This window comes from Oncorhynchus mykiss, chromosome 6, assembly GCF_057628025.1.
Source record: "Oncorhynchus mykiss isolate SJ-2025 chromosome 6, ASM5762802v1, whole genome shotgun sequence".
NCBI classification, from domain to species: domain Eukaryota; kingdom Metazoa; phylum Chordata; class Actinopteri; order Salmoniformes; family Salmonidae; genus Oncorhynchus; species Oncorhynchus mykiss.
This window is the reverse complement of record NC_143027.1, coordinates 42,967,205-42,987,273: the sequence shown is the minus strand read 5'-3', so window position 1 is coordinate 42,987,273 and position 20,069 is coordinate 42,967,205. Positions and strand designations below refer to the sequence as shown.

Below are 20,069 nucleotides of genomic sequence, written 5' to 3'. Positions count from 1 at the left end.
ACACACAAAACCAACAATCCCCTTCCCCAGACCTGTCTGAAAGAAAGGAACCCAGGAGAGTATGGATGAACTACTACTGTTATATTGCCCCAAGCTGACTTTCAAGTCTCCCGTCTCTCTCCCCCTCACACAGACAATGCACTTCCTCCAACCCGTCGGAGTAGACCCAGGAAATGGTGCACTGTTGTTTTATTAGCCCCAGCTGCTAGGCAGCAGGAGTCAAACAGGAGGCAGAGCACTGAGCAGGTATCACTCTCTATCTAATTTGAATTGTCACTTACACATTTGCAGATGCTATCGCTAGGGATGCAGTGGTATGACATTTTGGGCCGATACAGATAGATATTTTCTTTGCCTGCCTGCCTGCCGCCCCCCCCCCCCAAAAAAAGCAGCCTCAAGCATTCTCGTGCAGTTAAATAGTTGAAACACACAAACCAAAAAGTTATTTGTTAGCATTTACACATGTCCCCATTACTAGTAAACATAATCAAAAACCTATCTTTCACTTACTTGCTGTGCTGTTTCATTGTTCTTTTGTTCATTCGCAACCAGGATTTCATCATACATGTCAAGCAGGGAAGATTCAGCTCTGTCTGTCCATGGCCTCTCTTCCTCATTGCGCACTATCACTGTCCGTTTACATCTTGTCCAGCTGTGTCTAACATTTCACGTAAACCCTGTTTCTTGTCTGCATCGAAGTAGCAGGCAAGGTGGCGACACAGTAAAGAGGCTAAGAGAGAATGCCACTGACTGGCTTGTTCTCCCAGCCTCTGGTACAGTACTTTTCCAAGTTAACCCGATGGTCTGTTTGCATTTTTCTTGAGCAGGTGTTTCAATGCCATGACAGAGGATATCGCGTCTGCTGCAGATGCAGTTGAGCTTATTTCTCGAGTCAGTTGTTCAAATGGCAGTAGAAGTGTGTTCATGTTTCAAACATGTTCTCAAATGCCATTGAAATGGCAACAGCGGTAAGAGAACCAGCACATTCTTGAGCATGCAATACAGCTTTCCTCAGTACAAAATCCTTGTCGACCCACTGTACCGTCAGACTCTGCATGCTCATGGGGCTGACATCGCTGGTCCAAATGTCAGTCGTGACGCTCTCAATTAGAGGTCGACCAATTAGAGGTCGCCGATACCGATTATTGGAGGACCAAAAAAAGCCGATACCGATTAAATCAGACAATGTTTTTTTCTTCTTTGTTTTCTTTGTAATAATGACAATTACAACAATACTGAATGAACACTTATTTTAACTTAATATAATACATCAATAAAATACATTTAGCCTCAAATAAATAATGAAACATGCTCAATTTGGTTTAAATAACACAAAAACAAAGTGTTGGAGAAGAAAGTAAAAGTGCAATATGTGCAATGTAAAAAAGCTAACGTTTCAGTTCCTTGCTCAGAACATGAGAACATATGATAGCTGGTGGTTCCTTTTAACATGAGTCATCAATACTCCCAGGCAAGATGTTTCAAGTTGTAGTTATTACAGGAATTATAGGACTATTTCTCTCTATACCGTTTGTATTTCATTAACCTTAGACTATTGGATGTTCTTACAGGCACTTTAGTATTGCCAGTGTAACAGTATAGCTTCCGTCCCTCTCCTCGCCCCTACCTGGGCTCGAACCAGGAACACATTGACAACAGCCACCCTCGAAGCATCGTTACCCATCGCTCCAGAAAAGCCGCGGCCCTTGCAGAGCAAGGGGAACAACTACTTCAAGGTCTCAGAGTGAGTGACGTCACCGATTGAAACGCTATTAGCGAGCACGCCGCTAACTATCTAGCCATTTCACATCGGTTACACCAGCCCAATCTCGGGAATTGATAGGCTTGAAGTCATAAACAGCTCAATGCTTGATGCACAAGGGAAGAGCTGCTGGCAAACGCACAAAAGTGCTGTTTGAATGAATGCTTACGAGCCTGCTGCTGCCTCCACCGCTCAGTCAGACTGCTCTATCAAATCATAGACTTAATTATAACATAACACACAGAAATACAATCCTTAGGTCATTAATATGGCCAAATCCGGAAACTATCATTTCGAAAACAAAACGTTTATTCTTTCAGTGAAATACGGAACCGTTCCGAATTTTATCTAACGGATGGCATCCATAAGTCTAAATATTCCTGTTACATTGCACAGCCTTCAATGTTATGTCATAATTATGTAAAATTCTGGCAAATTAGTTTGCAATGAGCCAGGCTGCCCAAACTGTTGCAAATTCCCTGACTCTGCGTGCAATGAACGCAAGAGAAGTGACACCATTTCCCTAGTTTAATATAGCCTGCTAACACAAATTTATTTTAACTAAATATGCAGGTTTAAATATATATACTTCTATGTATTGATTTTAAGAAAGGCATTGATGTTTATGGTTAGGTACATTTGTGCAACGATTGTGCTTTTGTTAAATCATCCCCCGTTTGGCAAAGTTGTGAAGTTCTTTGTCTTTGTTCTTTGTTAGGAAGAAATAGTCTTCACACAGTTCGCAACGAGCCAGGTGGCCCAAACTGCTGCATATACCCTGACTCTGTTGCACAGAACGCAAGTGACACAATTTCCCTAGTTAAAAGAAATTCATGTTAGCAGGCAATATAAACTAAACATGCAGGTTTAAAAATATATACTTGTGTATTGATTTTAACGAAGGCGTTGATGTTTATGGTTAGGTACACATTGGTGCAACGACAGTGCTTTTTTCGCGAATGTGCTTGTTAAATCACCCATTTGGGGAAGTAGGCTGTGATTCAATGATAAATTAATAGCCACTGCATCGATTATATGCAACACAGGACAAGCTGGATAAACATGTAATATCATCAACCATGTGTATTTAACTAGTGTTTATGTTAATTAAGATTGATTGTTTTTTATAAGATACGTTTAATGCTAGCTAGAACCTTACCTTGGCTCCTTGCTACACTCGCATAACAGGTCAGCCTGCCACGCAGTCTCCTCGTGGAGTGCAATGTAATCGGCCATGATCGGTGTCCAAAAATGCAGATTACCGATTGTTATGAAAACTTGAAATCGGCCCTAATTAAATTGGCCATTCCGATTAATTGGTCGACCTCTACTCTCAATGGTAAATCTGTAGAAGCGAGGGTCTGTGGGGCCAAGCTAAATTTCTTCAGCCTCCTCACACACGAGAGCCCAGGGGCTGCACATGAGTCGCGGAAGAACACTGGTGTTGCCATGGAAACACCTTGCCAACTCAGCCACCAGGGGGGTTCTCAACCCTTACACAGACCTGCCTAGTCTATCAAAGACCAGCAGTTCTCTCTGGTCAGAAGGATTTCAGACTTTCATAAGCATGTGTGTCTGGTTGCTTACATAGCACCTTGGTTGAATTATCAACCTAGACTTAGAGACACACACTTGACTAGTCACGCACCAGAACGAAGCTGCCTCAGCTACAACGTGTGTCTGTCTCCGTGACAATGACCGGATAGAATGTTTAAACGCTGCCAAACACCGGTGTTGGTACTCTAAGTGCTTTCAGAGAAACATATTATTGGATCTCTTATGAAATACTGGTGTAAATGTATTCAATTCAACATAACATGCATGGAGGGAGTGGTGTTCATTCCACAAAGCTAGTTGGAGATGTTGCTATGGGTCAGTAGTCCAAATCTGTGTTTCCTGACCTGATAGACATCTACAGGGTGACTCGTGTCAAAACATACACCTTCCTGTGCCATCTCAGGAATTAAATTGAGACCTCAGAGAAGTACAAGCCCAATAAAAAAAATACCAGTCACAGATTTTAAAAGTCATAAAGGAGAAGCTTTGTGCTTCATGAGAGCTAGGCTACATGAGCTAATGGAGACAGAATAGAGCGCTGAAATGTTCAATCAATCATTATGCAACTGCTGCACCAGACTTTCCATATTGACTAGTCAACATGGAAAATGGTCCTGTTAGGGACAAGGGTACACTACAGTAGAGTGGAAAAGGTAGTGCAGGACAGATGGAACCCCACTGGGTCATTTAGCTCATATTAGGCCTAACTCAACACTGCTCTCTCCTCTCACCATGGAGAGGCCTGTTAGCCTTTCTCCATCCAGCTGTGAGAAAATTATTATCAAACGAGATCAACTGAATCAGTGTTCACCTAAAGAATCAGAATGGGCCAAAAGCTTTGTTGTGAATGCACAAGGAATAGGCAATGACTTTATATGGACATGAACCCGGAAAAAATTTGAATCACCAAGGTAGCTAAAGATAAGGAAGCAGCCAAATTGTATGGAACTAATTAAATAGGTTAAACAAATGAAGAACATGTAAATTACTCTAAACCGGAATGTTATGATGAGAAAGTTACTGTCAACAACAAAAGACTAGAGGTCAAAGGCTGTTTGCCAAGATCTAGTAGATGAGGTATTCCAGTGTTAGAGGGTTAGGGCTGTAGAGAGATGCCATCGTTTGATAGAGAGAAGAGAACAATGGCTACTTTCATTGGATAAATCACAAGAGATAAGAGAAGGCCTACAGCAGGAAGGGATACTGATACAGGCAATACTGGCCCCTGTAACATTTCCAAACTCCTTTCCCTCTCCCTCACATTGCCTTGGCCAGCTTGACGTCTATATAAAAAGGCCATTGTACCTACACAAAGATTTACCAAACAGAAGTCGGAGGTTGTTGACTTTGCTCATCCTTGGCCATGTTAAAAATGCAACACTGCACCAGCAGAAAGGCAGTGTGTGCTTTTCTGACTTGATTTATATCCGTTTTTGCACAGGGGCTAATTCATTTGAACAACTTCTCTCGCCCACAAATCATGAACAGCCTCTGGCAAAGACTCCCACAAACAACATGGATCGCCTACCAAATCAGTCCCAACGCCCCAAACAGGGAGCTCCTAGTCTGTGATGAAGAGGCCATTGGGTGCATCTCAATCGCTTCTTGTCCATAATCTGTACTCATGTGAGGCATCCACCATATTGCTTTTCTCTCTCCAATGTTTTCAGTGCAGATTAAGGAGAGGAGACAATGAGAAATACTTGAACCACTTAAAGGTCGACATTGGCCAAAAATGCAAAAATAACAGCTTTAAACTGTATAACTGACAAACGCACCATTATACCATGAAACGTAATTATATTGTTTTAAAAAATGGATGCATAAGATGTTTTTGCTACAGAAGTGCAATTTCTTACCGATCAAAACAGATCCCGTCCAAAAACAAATCCTGAGAAATGACATCAACACATGCTGGAACAGTTATTGTGCACTACTACGTCAGTCGCGGTGCACATGACTAGAATGACACGTCGATGAACCAAAGGCAAACCCCCTTTCTGTTTGAAAATTCCAAAAGGAGGCAGAGTTGGACTGTTCTTCATGCCCAAAGTCGACCTTTAAGACTATTGAGATGCTGCCATTACCTTCTGAACAGTAGGCCTATTTCACCCTTCCTACACACACTACCACTCACCATTTTGATGGGCACACAGGCGAGGTCGGCCTCTGTGACTGGCGTGTCATCACTCTCCATGACATAGATCCCTTTACGGCTCAGGGCCTGGATAACTGACAGGTGTGACTGCAGCGAGGCGGCCTGGTCCGTCTTTAGGATGAGGGCACACACACGGCAGTAGAGCTCACAGGACAGCAGCAGGCGGAGGACGGGGGGCTTGATGTGCTCTTGCTCATACTGGTCTGTGTAGAATGGGTCCCGCAGGTCCTCTGGGATGTGGTCTGGAGGGGAAGAGGCATGGTTAGTTATGTTGTAAAAGACTGGTTGGGTTCCAATTCTTCCATCTATTTGTATGGCAACCTGCATGAAAATATTTGGTTGCTATTGGTTTCAATGGAATATTTTGGTGGGCGCAGCCCTTTGCCTACTTCAGGAATAATCTAGGGGAAACACTGCTGTGATGACTAAGATGCATAGGGCTATATACACAAGAGTCTAATGTTTCATGGATAGCCAAATGTGAAATTAATTTTTTACTTTGAAAACTCCACAAGTTGTCTCTGTAGTTTAGCAACTGAGGGAATATCAAACCTTTCAACAATGAAAGGGAACGTGACAACTGCAACTGCTCACTGTGTAAAAATACACTGCTCAAAAAAATAAAGGGAACACTAAAATAACACATCCTAGATCTGAATGAATGAAATATTCTAATTAAATACATTTATTTTACATAGTTGAATGTGCTGACAACAAAATCACACAAAAATGATCAATGGAAATAAAATGTATCAAACCATGGAGGTCTGGATTTGGAGTCACACTCAAAATTAAAGTGGAAAACCACACTACAGGCTGATCCAACTTTGATGTAATGTCCTTAAAACAAGTCAAAATGAGGCTCAGTAGTGTGTGTGGCCTCCACGTGCCTGTATGACCTCCCTACAACGCCGGGGCATGCTCCTGATGAGGTGGCGGATGGTCTCCTGAGGGATCTCTTCCCAGACCTGGACTAAAGCATCCACCAACTCCTGGACAGTCTGTGGTGCAACGTGGCATTGGTGGATGGAGCGAGACATGATGTGCCAGATGTGCTCAATTGGATTCAGGTCTGGGGAACAGTCCATAGCATCAAAGCCTTCCTCTTGCAGAAACTGCTGACACACTCCAGCCACATGAGGTCTAGCATTGTCTTGCATTAGGAGGAACCCAGGGCCAACCGCACCAGCATATGGTCTCACAAGGGGTCTGAGGATCTCATCTCCTTACCTAATGGCAGTCAGGCTACCTCTGGCGAGCACATGGAGGGCTGTGCAGCCCCCCAAAGAAATGCCACCACACACCACGACTGACCCACCGCCAAACCGGTCATGCTGGAGAATGTTGCAGGCAGCAGAACGTTCTCCATGGCGTCTCCAGACCCCCACCTGTGGACGTCGGGCCCTCATAACACCCTCATGGAGTCGGTTTCTGACCGTTTGAGCAGACACGCACATGTGGCCTGCTGGAGGTTATTTTGCAGGGCTCTGGCAGTGCTCCTCCTGCTCCTCCTTGCACAAAGGCGGCGGTAGCGGTCCTGCTGCTGGGTTGTTGCCCTCCTACGGCCTCCTCCACGTCTACTGATGTACTGGCATGTCTCCTGGTAGCACCTCCATGCTCTGGACACTACGCTGACGACACAGCAAACCTTCTTGCCACAGCTCGCATTGATGCTCCATCCTGGATGAGCTGCACTACCTGAGCCACTTGTGTGGGTTGTAGACTCTGTCTCAAGCTACCACTCGAGTGAAAGCACCGCCTGCATTCAAAAGTGACCAAAACATCAGCCAGGAAGCATAGGAACTGAGAAGTGGTCTGTGGTCACCACCTGCAGAAGCACTCCTTTATTGGGGGTGTCTTGCTAATTGCCTATAATTTTCACCTGTTGTCTATTCCATTTGCACAACAGCATGTGAAATGTTTTGTCAATCAGTGTTGCTTCCTAAGTGGACAGTTTGATTTCACAGAAGTGTGATTGACTTAGAGTTACATTGTGTTGTTTAAGTGTTCCCTTTATTTTTTTGAGCAGTGTACTTTGGTGTATGTGGCCACCCCTTAATTTGTGGATTTGGTTATTTCAGCCACATCCATTGCTGACAGGTGTATAACAATCGAGCACACAGCCATGCAATCTCCATAGACAAACATTGGCAGTAGAATGGCCTTACTGAGGAGCTCCAGTGACTTTCAAAATGGCACCGTCATAGGCTGACACCTTTCCAACAAGACAGTTCGTCAAATTTCTACCCTGCTAGAGCTGCAACGGTAAAACTGTAAGTGCTGTTATTGTGACGCGGAAACTTCTAGGAGCAACAACAGATCAGCCACAAAGTGGAAAGCCACACAAGCTCACAGAACGGAACAGCCGAGTGCTGAAGCGCGTAAAAAAATATTCTGTCCTCAGTTGCAACACTCAGTGCCGAGTTCCAAGCTGCCTCTGGAAGCAACGTCAGCACAGGAACTGTTCATCGGAGGCTTCATGAAATGGGTTTACATGGCCGAGCAGTTGCATATAAGCCTAGGATCACCACGCGCATTGCAAAGCATCAGCTGCAGTGGTGTAAAGCTCACTGCAATTGGACTCTGGAGCAGTGGAAACGCGTTCTCTGGAGTGATGAATCACGCTTCCCAATCTGGCAGTCTAACGGAAGAATCTGGGTTTGGGATGCCAGGAGAATGCTACCTGCCCGAATGCATAGTGCCACCTGTAAAGTTTGGTGGAAGAGGAATAATGATCCGGACTAGGCCCCTTAGCTCCAGTTAAAGGAAATCTTAATGCTACAATATACAATGACATTCTAGGTGTTTCCAACTTTGTGGCAACAGTTTGGGAGAGGCCCTTTCCCGTTTCCTCATGACAATGCCCCCCCCCCGGGCACAAAGCAAGGTCCATACAAAAATGGTTTGTCGAGATCGGTGTGGAGAACTTGACTGGCCTGCATAGAGCCCTGACCTCAACCCCATTCAGATGAATTGGAACGCCAACTGCGGACAAGGCCTAATCGCCCAACATCAGTGCCCGACCTCACTAATGCTTGTGGCTGAATGGAAGCAAGTCCCTGTAGCATTGTTCCAACATCTAGTTGAAAGCCTTCCCAAAAGAGTGGAGGCTGTTATAGCAACAAAGGGCCGACCAACTCCATATTAACACCCATGATTTTGGAATGATATGTTCGACAAGCGGGCGTCCACATACCTTTAGCCATTTAGCGGATTTGTTCTGCAAGGAGGGCTCAGTTTACTCAGTGTAAATATAGTCACGGCTTGGGACCTATATTTCCACTCAGGAGTTCCACTCAGAAACAGATGGGCTACAGTAACACTAATGAGAGCAGAGCTGGGTTCTCCGGTTGTTCTAGTCTGCAACAAAGCCTTTCTAGTTTCCACCACAGAGGAGGAAAACAAACACTGATCTAGGAGTTATCCTAGTCTACTTTGCATTTGCAATGACTTAAAAACCCACCATATTAGGCTAAATGACTCCAGTGTTGAAGGATAGGAATCCAATCATGATAATTGATGTCTGTTGATGTCATACTCTGGTCATCTAATAGGAAACATGTGCATACAATCCATGTCTTTGAGCTTAAAGCAGTAAAGCGTAGGCATAAAACAGAAAATGCAAGCCCATGCACTCTCTCAGAAAGGTGTGATGTTCTTCAAGGCAAAAATAACCCTGATGAACTCCATTATTCAGACAGCTCGCACTCAGTTGTGGCTGTGAGGCTGAGCTAACAGAACTCCATCTATATCTAAACTCCTACATCTGCGTGTTATGACACCCTCCCAGCTCCAGTCCCAGCCATGACTGACGGCATAGAGGCAGAGCCTAAATCCGATCCTAAGGGATCGGATCGTCAGCATTCTCCCATCCAACCACACTAACAGGAAGACATACAGGTTGAGGCAAGCAGAGCTCTCCTTGAACCAGTCATAACAATATTGTTATTTTATTTATTTTACCTTTATTTAACTAGGCAAGTCAGTTAAGAACAAATTCTTATTTTCAATGACGGCCTAGGAACAGTGGGTTAACTGCCTGTTCAGGGGCAGAACGACAGATTTGTACCTTGTCAGCTCCGGTTACTAGTCCAAATCTCTAACCACTAGGCTACCCTGCCGCCCCGTTATGAGAAGTAGGGATGTATGGATAATACACCTGGGACTGTATAACAACGTGTGATTCCTGTAGAGGAGTGTGTCTGGGCATTACAACAGATTCAATAATAATCATGTTATTGTATAACAGTCAGTCATTCCAAGAGATATGCGTGTGAGGGATGCACTTTATTTAATGCATTGAGTGAAAACAAAAGGGGTCTGGCCTGGCTGGGACCCGGATGGGTCTTCATGTTTGACTTCCCCCTGGAGACGCTGATACTGTGTGGCAGCAGCTTCCCCTCTCCTACCCCCTCTGCACAGTGGGCTGGGATAGCCAACTACTGGGACAGGGAGAGGGCTCTGCATGGTAAACACCCTTTCGCTCCATTGCCAGGACCAGCTGTAGTGCATCCCCCAATCACCATCAGACCATCAGAGCAGAACACCAGCTTTCCCCAACGGGTGGCATTCTGACTGGATGGCTGGCCGCTGGTATGAGGAGCTGTGCCAGCCATGTTCTGTCTGTGTCGGCACTGGGCTGGATACAAACTCAGAGGCGGGAGCCATCACAAAGCCCCGACCTCATCCTATAGAAAAAGTGTGGGCGGACCTGGAAAATGTGCGAGCAAGGAGGCCTACAAACCTGACTCAGTTACACCAGCTCTGTCAGGAGGAATGGGCCAAAAATCACCCAACTTATTGTGGGAAGCTTGTGGAAAGCTACCCGAAACGTTTGACCCAAATTAAACAATTTAAAGGCAATGCTACCAAATACTAATTGAGTGTATGTACACTTCTGACCCACTGGGAATGTGATGAAAGAAGTAAAAGCTGAAATAAATAATTCTGTACTATTATTCTGACATTTCACATTCTTAAAATAAAGTGGTGATCCTAACTGACCTAAGACAGGGAATTTTTACTAGGATTAAATGTCAGGAATTGTGAAAAACTGAGTTTAAATGTATTTGGCTAAGGTGTATGTAAACTTCCGACTTCAACTGAAGATAGCAGATAGATGTTGTTGTGCATGCGACTGTACTCAGTCTCTGCCTCATTTTTTTATTTTTTAATGGCACCGGAAAGAAATGGCAGCTGTTTTACAGGCACCTAACCAATTGTGCTATTATGTATTTTTTCTAATGTTATCTGTAACTTATTTTGAACATAATGTTTGAGGCAAAAAAAGAAGTTCTGGATATCAGGACAGCGATCACTCATCTCGGATTAGACTAAGATTGTATTATTCAACAAGCAGGAAGCACAGGCTGTACTGCGAACACCCGACAAGGCCAAAATCACAGTCATTGGCAAGGGAAAGAGACGCAAGTACAGAGGACACAGAGCAGGGTGTCTTGTAAGGATCCGCCAACTGCAAGTGCCTTTACCGTCAATATTACTTGCCAACGTACAATCATTGGACAATAAATTAGACGAGGTACGGTCACGAATATCCTACCAATGGGACATCAAAAACTAACATCTTATGTTTTACCGAATCGTGGCTGAAAGACGACAACAGCTCGCGGGATATACGCTGCACCGGCTATATAGAACAGCACACTCCGGTAAGGTAAGACGGGTGTCTGTTTATATTTGTAAACATCAGCTGGTGCATGAAATCTAAGGAAGTCTCTAGATTTTGCTCGCCTGAAGTAGAGTATCTCATGATAAGCTGTAGACCACACTATTTGCCAAGAGAGTTTTATCTATATTTTCATGGCTGTTTATTTACCTCCACAGACAGATGCTGGCACTAAGACCACACTCAGTCAGCTGTATTAGGAAATAAGCAAACAGGAAACCGCTCACCCAGAGGTTGTGCTCCTAGTGGCCAGGGATTTCATGCGGGGAAACTTAAATCAGTTATACCTCATTTCTATTAGCATGTTAAATGCACAACCAGGGGGAAAATTAGATCACCTGAATTCCACACACAGAGCTCTCCCTCACCCTCCATTTGGTAAATCTGACCACAATTCTATCCTCCTGACTAGAAGCAAAAATGTAAGCAGGAAGTGCCAGTGACTCAAGTCTACAAAAAAAAAAGTGGTCAGATGAAGCAGAAGCTAAACTACAGGACTGTTTTGCTAGCACAGACTTGAATATGTTTTCAGGATTCTGCCGATGGCATTGAGTACAACACATCAGTCACTAGCTTTATCAATAAGTGCATCGAGGATGTCATCCCCACAGTGACTGTACGTACATACTCCAACCAGAAACCATGGATTACAGGCAACATTCGCACTGAGCTAAAGGGTAGCGCTGCCGCTTTCAAGGTGTGAGACTCTAACCCGGAAGCTTATGAGAAATCCTGCTAAGACCTCCGACGAACCATCAAACAGGCAAAGAGCCAATACAGGGCTAAGATTGAATCGTACTACACCGACTCCGACGCTCGTCTTATGTGGCAGGTCTTGCAAACTATTACAGATTACAAAGGAAAGCACAGACGTGAGCTGCCTAGTGACACGAGCCTACCAGACAAGCTAATTCACCTCTATGCTCGCTTCGAGGCAAACAACCCTGAGGCATGCATGAGAGCATCAGCTGTTCCGGACAACTGTGATCACGCCCTCCGTAGCCGACGTGTGTAAGACCTTAAACAGGTCAACATTCACAAGGCCGCGGGGCCAGAAGGATTACCAGGACGTATGCTGACCAACTGTCAGGTGTCTTCACTGACATGTCCCTGATTGAGTCTAACACCAACATGTTTCAAGCAGACCACCATTGTCCCTCTGCCCAAGAAGACTAAGTTAACCTGCCAAAATGACTACAGACCCGAAGCACTCACGTCCATAGCCATGAAGTGCTTTGAAAGGCTGGTAATGGCTCACATCAACACCATTATCCCAGAAACCCTAGACCCACTCCAATTTGCATAACACCCTAACAGATCCACAGATGATGCAATCTCTATTGCACTTCACACTGCCCTTTCCCACCTGGACAAAAGGAACACCTACATGAGAATGCTATTCATTGACTACAGCTCAGCGTTCAATACCATAGTGCCCTCAAAGCTCATCACTAAGCTAAGGATCCTGGGACTAAACATCTCCCTCTGCAACTGGATCCTGGACTTCCTGACAGGCCACCCCCATGTGGTGAGGGTAGGTAGCAACACATCTGCCACGCTGATCCTCAAGGGGTGCGTGTTCAGTCCCCTCCTGTACACCCTTTTCGCCCACGACTCCAACACCATCATTAAGTTTGCAGACAACAACAGTGGTAGGCCTGATCACCGACGAGACAGACTATATTGAGGTCAGCGAACTGGCTGGATGGTGCCAGAATAACAACCTATCCCTCAAGGTAATCAAGGCAAAGGAGATGATGGTGGACTATAGGAAAAGGAGGATCGAGCACGCCCCCATTCTCATCGACGGGGCTGTAGTGGAGCAGGTTGAGAGCTTCAAGTTCCTTGGTGTCCACATCAACAAACTAGAATGGTCCAAACACACCAAGACAGTCGTGATGAGGGAACGACAAAGCCTATTCCCCCTCAGGAGACTGAAAAGATTTGTCATGGGTCACCAGATCTTCAAAAAGTTCTACAGCTGCACTATGGAGAGCATCCTGACTGGTTGCATCACGGCAACTGTTCGGCCTCTGACCGCAAGGCACTACAGAGGGTAGTGCGTACGGCCCAGTACATCACTGGGGCTAAGCTGCCTGCCATCCAGGACCTCTATACCAGGCGGTGTCAGAGGAAGACCCTCAAATTTGTCAACGACCCCAGTCACCCCAGTCAGACTGTTCTCTCTACTACCGCATGGCAAGCGGTACCGGAGCCTAGTCTAGGACCGAAAAGCTTCTCAACAGCTTTTACCACCATGCTATAAGACTCCTGAATATATAATTTGCCTAGTGTCCCACAAACAGAGTAGCAGCAGTGTATCATATATATGCATAGTCACTTTAACTATACCTACATTTTGCCTACATTAGCCCGACTAACTGGTGCCTGTATATAGCCACGCTACTGTTATTTTCACTGTTGTTTTTATTTCTTTACTTATCTATTGTTTACCTAATACCTATTGTTTACTTAAAAATTGCACTGTTGGTTAGGGCCTTTAAGTAAGCATTTAACTGTAAGATTTAACTGTTGCATTCGGCGCACGTGACAAATGTTGATTTGATTTGCCTGCATGGCTTTAGCCAGGGCCCTTAGAGCAGATGACAGACAGCCAGTGGGGGAGACTCCTCAGAGTGAGAGAAGAGGAGGGGGAGAGGAGGATGAGTGCCAGGCAGAGTTCGTCATCAGGACAAAAGCCAATTACTGTTTCTGAGCTCTCTGGGACCACAGCTCGCTGTTAGAACACAGGGAGCTTTTAGGAGAGTAAGCAGGAAAACATCCTTAAAATGGGAGAACAGCAAACCATCCATATAGATAACCATTATAAACTAAATCTAGGATAATTTGCTTTCTTTGTGCAGGCTTGAGTCTGAGTGACATCATGAAATCACAGTGATGAATGCAGAAATCTAAAGGGTGGGATCATGAAATGGAACCTAGGCCTAAATAAGAACAATGTAGGCGATCATATACTACAATAGACTGCAAAGATGCAGGTGCTTAAATGTTACTAAAGGAGGTGACAGGCCTCAGCATTAGTGAGGCCTGAACAGTAAGTTAATACAAAGGTAAATAGACCCTTGAAGCCAGAAGTAGTAATATGAACGGCAATCCAAAGAAGCCATAATATGAAAACAATGGACGGAGCCATTCTGTTCTTCCAATGACAACAGGCACAGACGACACACTCCATTGACATGACTGTTCAGCAATTAAAGATTCATGGCCAGAGTAAGTGCTCTTTCGGTGAAATTAGGTCACGCGTCTCACACATGACAGGTTCTCTACTATTGATAGACAGACCTAGCTCTGGCGCCTCCACAACATCTTAGCATGTCTTCTGCAAGTAACAGCCACAGGCCTTCAATAACAATGCTAGGTCTGATTGCTATTTTAAAGGATTTCCTACCTGTATCTATGCAATTATGCTCCCAAACAAACAATGTAAATACTGGGGGTGAGGGTAACTGATGAGCTACAAAACAGTGACAGTCATTGAAATCTTGTAACCTCTTCCCCAAGCTATTACGCACAGCCTCAACTAACCTGTACCCCCCCGCACATTGACTCAGTACCAGTAACCCTGTCTATAGCCTCATTGTTATTTTATTGTGTTACTTGTTGTTTTTTAACTTTAGCTTATTTAGTCAATATTTTCTTGAATCTTCTTAAAACTGCATTGTTGGTTAAGGGCTTGTAAGTAAGCATTTCACGGTAAGGTTGTATGCAGTGCATGTGACAAATACTATTTTATTTGATATAGCCTAAGTCTGGGATAATCACTCGTTCAGTTGGCCTTAGTGGAACTGAACTACTGAGTAAAGTATGTCATTTCGGCAACTCACATGACTGAGGCGTAACTTTGTGCTTGTAGTATGCTAGCGTGCAGGGGAAGGTGTTGTGGGAGATGTTTGGTTGGTAGATTAAGCCGATAAGCCAATGCATTTTAGGACTGACGATACCAGTATCACAATATTTTTCCCACGGCAGAAATGAAAACACAAAGCAGACCAAACTCTTTGGTCCTCTAAGACGGTTGTTTCCAAACTGTGGGGCTCGCAGGTTTTTCTTTTTAAAGGAACTTTAAACTTACTATTGAAAGTTGTAGTAGTAGAATACACTATTGTCATGTTAATAATGATTGCATACCCTAGAGAGCGATTTATAACTTGTCAGAAATGTCCAGGTCAACCAGACCATGTCAGCTAATGTTTTTTTTTTATCCCATAGAAATAGTCATTTATGTGTCAATCATATCACATGAATGCACAGACAAAGTTATCTTTGCATCCTGGCTCTGTTTTGGCTAACAAAGGCCATGTCTGACACATTGATCCACAAAACTTTGTGCTTTTGTGCGGAAGTGTCAGGGAACGAGATTAGGAATCTTGCAATCAACTAGAAATCCAGAAGCGTCAAAATATTTAGGTTGTTTTGCTATGAAGTTTGACAAATGAACATGTGTCATTTAGCATACGCTCTTAACCATTGCGACTTACAGGAGCAATTAAGGTTTAGTGACCTGCTCAAGAGCACAGACAGATTTTTCAACTAGACGGCTCTGGGATTCAAACGAGCAACCTTTCGGTTACTGGCCCAACGCTCTTAACCACTGGGCTACCTGTCGCCCATGAACTATTGCTTGCTCTAGTGGTTACCGTTCCCTTGCTCTAGTGGTTCCCTTGCTCTAGTGGTTCCCTTGCTCTAGTGGTTCCCTTGCTCTAGTGGTTCCCTTGCTCTAGTGGTTCCCTTGCTCTAGTGGTTCCCCACAACAACTCAGAGAACTTGGGCACCTGGAAAAGGATAATACTAAAGGTCAACACTTGCTACAGTGTTCGCTAACAGTAAGCAAGCCTGGAGTGCCACCCCAACATCCGTGCCCCCCTCTCTGGCCAGGCAGAGCCCAGACGTCATGTCTGAAGGGATGAGTGGGTCGGCCTTGAGGTCAAAAGAGGGTTCGGTTGGAGGTAGCACTAGATCCAGGTAGCCAATTTTTTGTCAAAAATGTTCTTTACCTAAAAATAGCATCATTACAACAAGCCAACAACCGTTGGCTATCTTCACAAGAGAGTGAGAAAGGCTAATGTCTTGTTCTGCATTTTCCATGACCTGATGACAGTCTGACAGTAGATTCTGTGGATTTATACATCAGCTTCCTGTGAGTCCCATCTCACTGCTGCTAAAGGCCACTGCACAAAAACAGAATGGCAAAATCTGGTGAGTCAGTGGGGAGGCAGATCATTTGCCAAGTCATACTGGAGGGGGGGGGGGGGGGGGCAGCCAGTTCAGCACACACACATATTTTGATGAATAACAGAGTAAATCTAGAATGGTTCCCACCATCTAGGTCTGTTCCAAGCGTGGCTCATTAATACTATCTTAACTGCTAACTGTTAGTCTGGAGTGTGGACGAACACAGACACATTTCCTGTCCAACAACATTTGGAACCAACTCTGCCAGCCTTGCAGATGAGGGGTAAAGACAGCTGATCCTCACTTTCAATTCCAGGTTCAATGGAGACTGGCTAGGGCAGTGTTGTTTTTCTGGTAATTAAAAACCTCACGTCTCGATAACATTTCGGTTCATATAGGGTAAACACCCAGAAGTGCCTTAGTGAGAACAGTAAAATAAAATTATACTGAACAAAAATATAAAACATGTAAAATTCTAGGTCCCATGTGTCATTCTTGGGGCTCGTGAGTGGCGCAGTGGTCTAAGGCACTGCGTCGCAATGCTAGGGGCGTCACTACAGACCCTGGTTCGATCCCGGGCTGTATCACAACCTGCCGTGATCGGGAGTCCCATAGGGCGGCGCACAATTGGCCCAGCATCACCCGGGTTAGGGAAGAGTTTGGCAGGGGTAGGCTGTTATTGTAAATAAGAATTTGTTCTTAAACGACTTGCCTAGTTTAAGGTTAAATAAAAAAGCTCAAATAGAAGATCCCAGAAATGTTCCATTCACACAACAAGCTTATTGCTCTCAAATGTTGTGCACAAATTTGTTTACATCCCTGTTAGTGAGCATTTTTCCTTGCCAAGATAATCAAACCACCTAACCGGTGTGGCATATCAAGAAACTGATAACCAGCATGATCATTACACTGGTGCACCTTGTGCTAAGGACAATAAAAGGCCACTAAAATGTGCACATGTTGTCACACAATGCCAGAGGTGTCTCAAGTTGAGGGAGTTTGTAATTGGCATGCTGACTGCAGGAATGTCCACCAGAGCTGTTGCCAGAGAATTTAATGTTCATTCCTCTACCATAAGCCGCATTCAATGTTGTTTTAGAGAATTTGGCAGTAGGTCCAACCAGGAAAGTTGAATGCATATAGATACCATGACGAGATCCTGAGGCCCATTGTCATGCCATTCATCTTCCGTTATCACCTCATGTTTCAGCATGATAATGATAATAATACCCCATGTCGCAACGATCTGTACACAATTCCTGGAAGCTGAAAATGGCCCAGATCTTCCATGGCCTGCATACTCACCATACAAGTCACTTGTTGAGCATGTTTGGGATGCTCTGAATCTACGTGTGACAGCATGTTCCAGTTCCCGCCAATATCTAAGCACAACCATTGAAGAGGAGTTCAACATTCCACAATTGACAGCCTTATCAAATCTATGCGACAGAGATGTGTGGCACTGCATGAGGCAACTAATGGTCACACCAGATTCTGATCCACGCCCCTACTTTATTTCCAGGTATCTGGGACCAAGATATGCATATCTGTATTCCCAGTCATGTGAAATCCATAGATTAGGGCCTAATTCATTTATTTCAATTGCCTGATTTCCTTATATGAACTGTAACTCAGTAAAATCTTTTGCGTTTATATTTTTCTTCAGTATACACACATCCTGTGTGACAGGAGACTATTTTGGAACTTTCCAATGCCTATGTTGTGTGTGTGTAATAACTTACCAATGCCATAGGCTTTGGCGAACAGCCACCGTAGGTTGGCGTCTATTTTTGCTCTGGCAGAGTCGTACAATTCCAAAGGTACAACCTCCACTGTCCCTTCGCCAGCTGAATCCATCTTTCTTCGGGTGCTGTGCCCGCCAGCACACAATTCCACATCCATCCTGTAAAACAGTCAAAATTACTTATAATCAAATGTATTTATAAAGCCCTTTTTACATTAAACATACTACAAGTGATTTCATGAGTGCATTACGTTAACTAGCTAGTCAATGAATAAATGTTCTTAGCTAGCTAACTGGTTACTGCCTGCTAACTAACGTTAACCCTCTAACGCTAGCTACCTAGCGTAGCTTCATTGGACGCCCATCCTTGGACAGGTGGCTAACTAGCAAGCTGACAACTGGGTGGGCTGTTATGTTCAATCTGTGTCGTAAGTTACATGTTTTACAAAATAGCTTTGCTAGCTAAGTTAGAAAGCACATTGGCCAACACAGACGCAAACGTTAGCTACCTATGAGGTTAAAAACAACAGCCTGCCTGATAGTTGCTGTAACCTAGCGTAGATACTGAGTGAATCAAGCGGACATTCGCTAGCTAAATCAAACAATATTTTCAATATACCTTTAAAGCCGCGATGTGTCCTCAATCCACCCTTTAGATCCGACAGAATAATGGATTCAACATAAGGACGTTTTTATGCAATTGCTCGAGCAAAGCCCAAGCAGCACATAACAGCAGCGAGGTGAACGAACGGTCTCCTCCCCAGCAACAAAAAACAAATTTGCGGCCTGAGAAATTTGCGGCCACCGCAACCCGAGGAGCGCTTACTTACTACCAATGCCAGATAGAAATGTATGGCGGTTACGGAACACAGTATTTAATCATTCGGCGTTTTACCGTTTATCCCTTCTATTTAATGTCTCATTTTAGGCCGAAGAATTTGACTTATTCGCAATAAGCACCTTGTGTACCTCCGTGTCTGCGCTTTCCCATACCAATCTAATAGTCAGTCGGTTAGCAATACATACATAGCTAGGTAACCAGTAATCACTACGCCTGCGTGGATGCTGAAACTATCACGCAACCGGGATTCAAAGTAACCATTCATTCAGTGACAAAGAAGGGCGTATGAAGGTAGATATGAAACATTGTATGCTTTTTTGCAAAAAAAAGTATCAGGAACGATCCAGCCCATGTGTATGCAATACGGCCTGTATATGGTGTGTATGCCCATACCGACAACTTTTGTTATGTTCTGAAATTAGTCCATGGAAATGTACTGAAACAGTGTAATATAAACTGCATTCATTAATAAGTACTTTATATGGCCCTATAACTTATCAATCAATTATAGTATATTGAACAGGGTTACTTTCTAAATGTAATCAGTTACATATATTAAATACCACTCAAATTGTAATCAGTAACACGTTCTGGATTACCCCAAACTCAGTATCATAACCTGATTACTTTGTTACTTTTTAATTACATTCTCCTTAGAAGACAAAATCAAATCACATTTTATTGGTCACATACACGTTTTTAGCAGATGTTATTGCTGGTGTAGCGAAATGCTTGTTTTTCTATCTCTGACAGTGCAGTGATATCTAAGAAGTAATATCAAACAACTTCCCAACGTATACTCAATACACACAAATATAAGTAAAGAATGGAATTAAGAATATATACATATCTGAACAAGCAATGTCACAGCAGCAGCGACCTGCTTTTTAAATTATATGAGCAAAAGATATTCAATTTTATTTGGAATGGCAAGGCAGACAAAATTGAAAGGGCCTATTTATATAATGAATATGAATTTGGAGGGCAGAAATGATTAAATAGATTGGAAATGATGCAGACATTGATGGAAGCAACAATCTATCCGCAATATTAAAGCTGATCCACCCCCTAAAAAAGATACAGTAGAATAGTATAGAATACAGTATATACATATGAGATGAGTAA

At 43.8% G+C, this 20,069-nt stretch overlaps 1 protein-coding gene across 4 annotated transcripts in view; it reads right to left on the bottom strand.

The window, feature by feature from the left end:
• camsap1b (calmodulin regulated spectrin associated protein 1b) overlaps positions 1–19,334 on the bottom strand; it is a 39,986-nt gene extending 20,652 nt beyond the window's left edge. For 2 of the 4 annotated variants that reach the window (XM_036980148.2, XM_090237964.1), the window contains exons 1-3: positions 18,723–19,334; positions 18,102–18,262; positions 5,457–5,719 (exon numbers count right to left, since the gene is read on the bottom strand). In XM_036980148.2, the coding sequence (XP_036836043.2) occupies positions 5,457–5,719; positions 18,102–18,261 (423 nt within the window). In that variant the 5' untranslated portion in view covers position 18,262; positions 18,723–19,334. The remainder of the gene's footprint in view (positions 1–5,456; positions 5,720–18,101; positions 18,263–18,722) is intronic. The other 2 variants (XM_036980147.2, XM_036980149.2) reach the window with 1 other exon arrangement.
• Between the last annotated feature and the right edge of the window lie 735 nt (positions 19,335–20,069).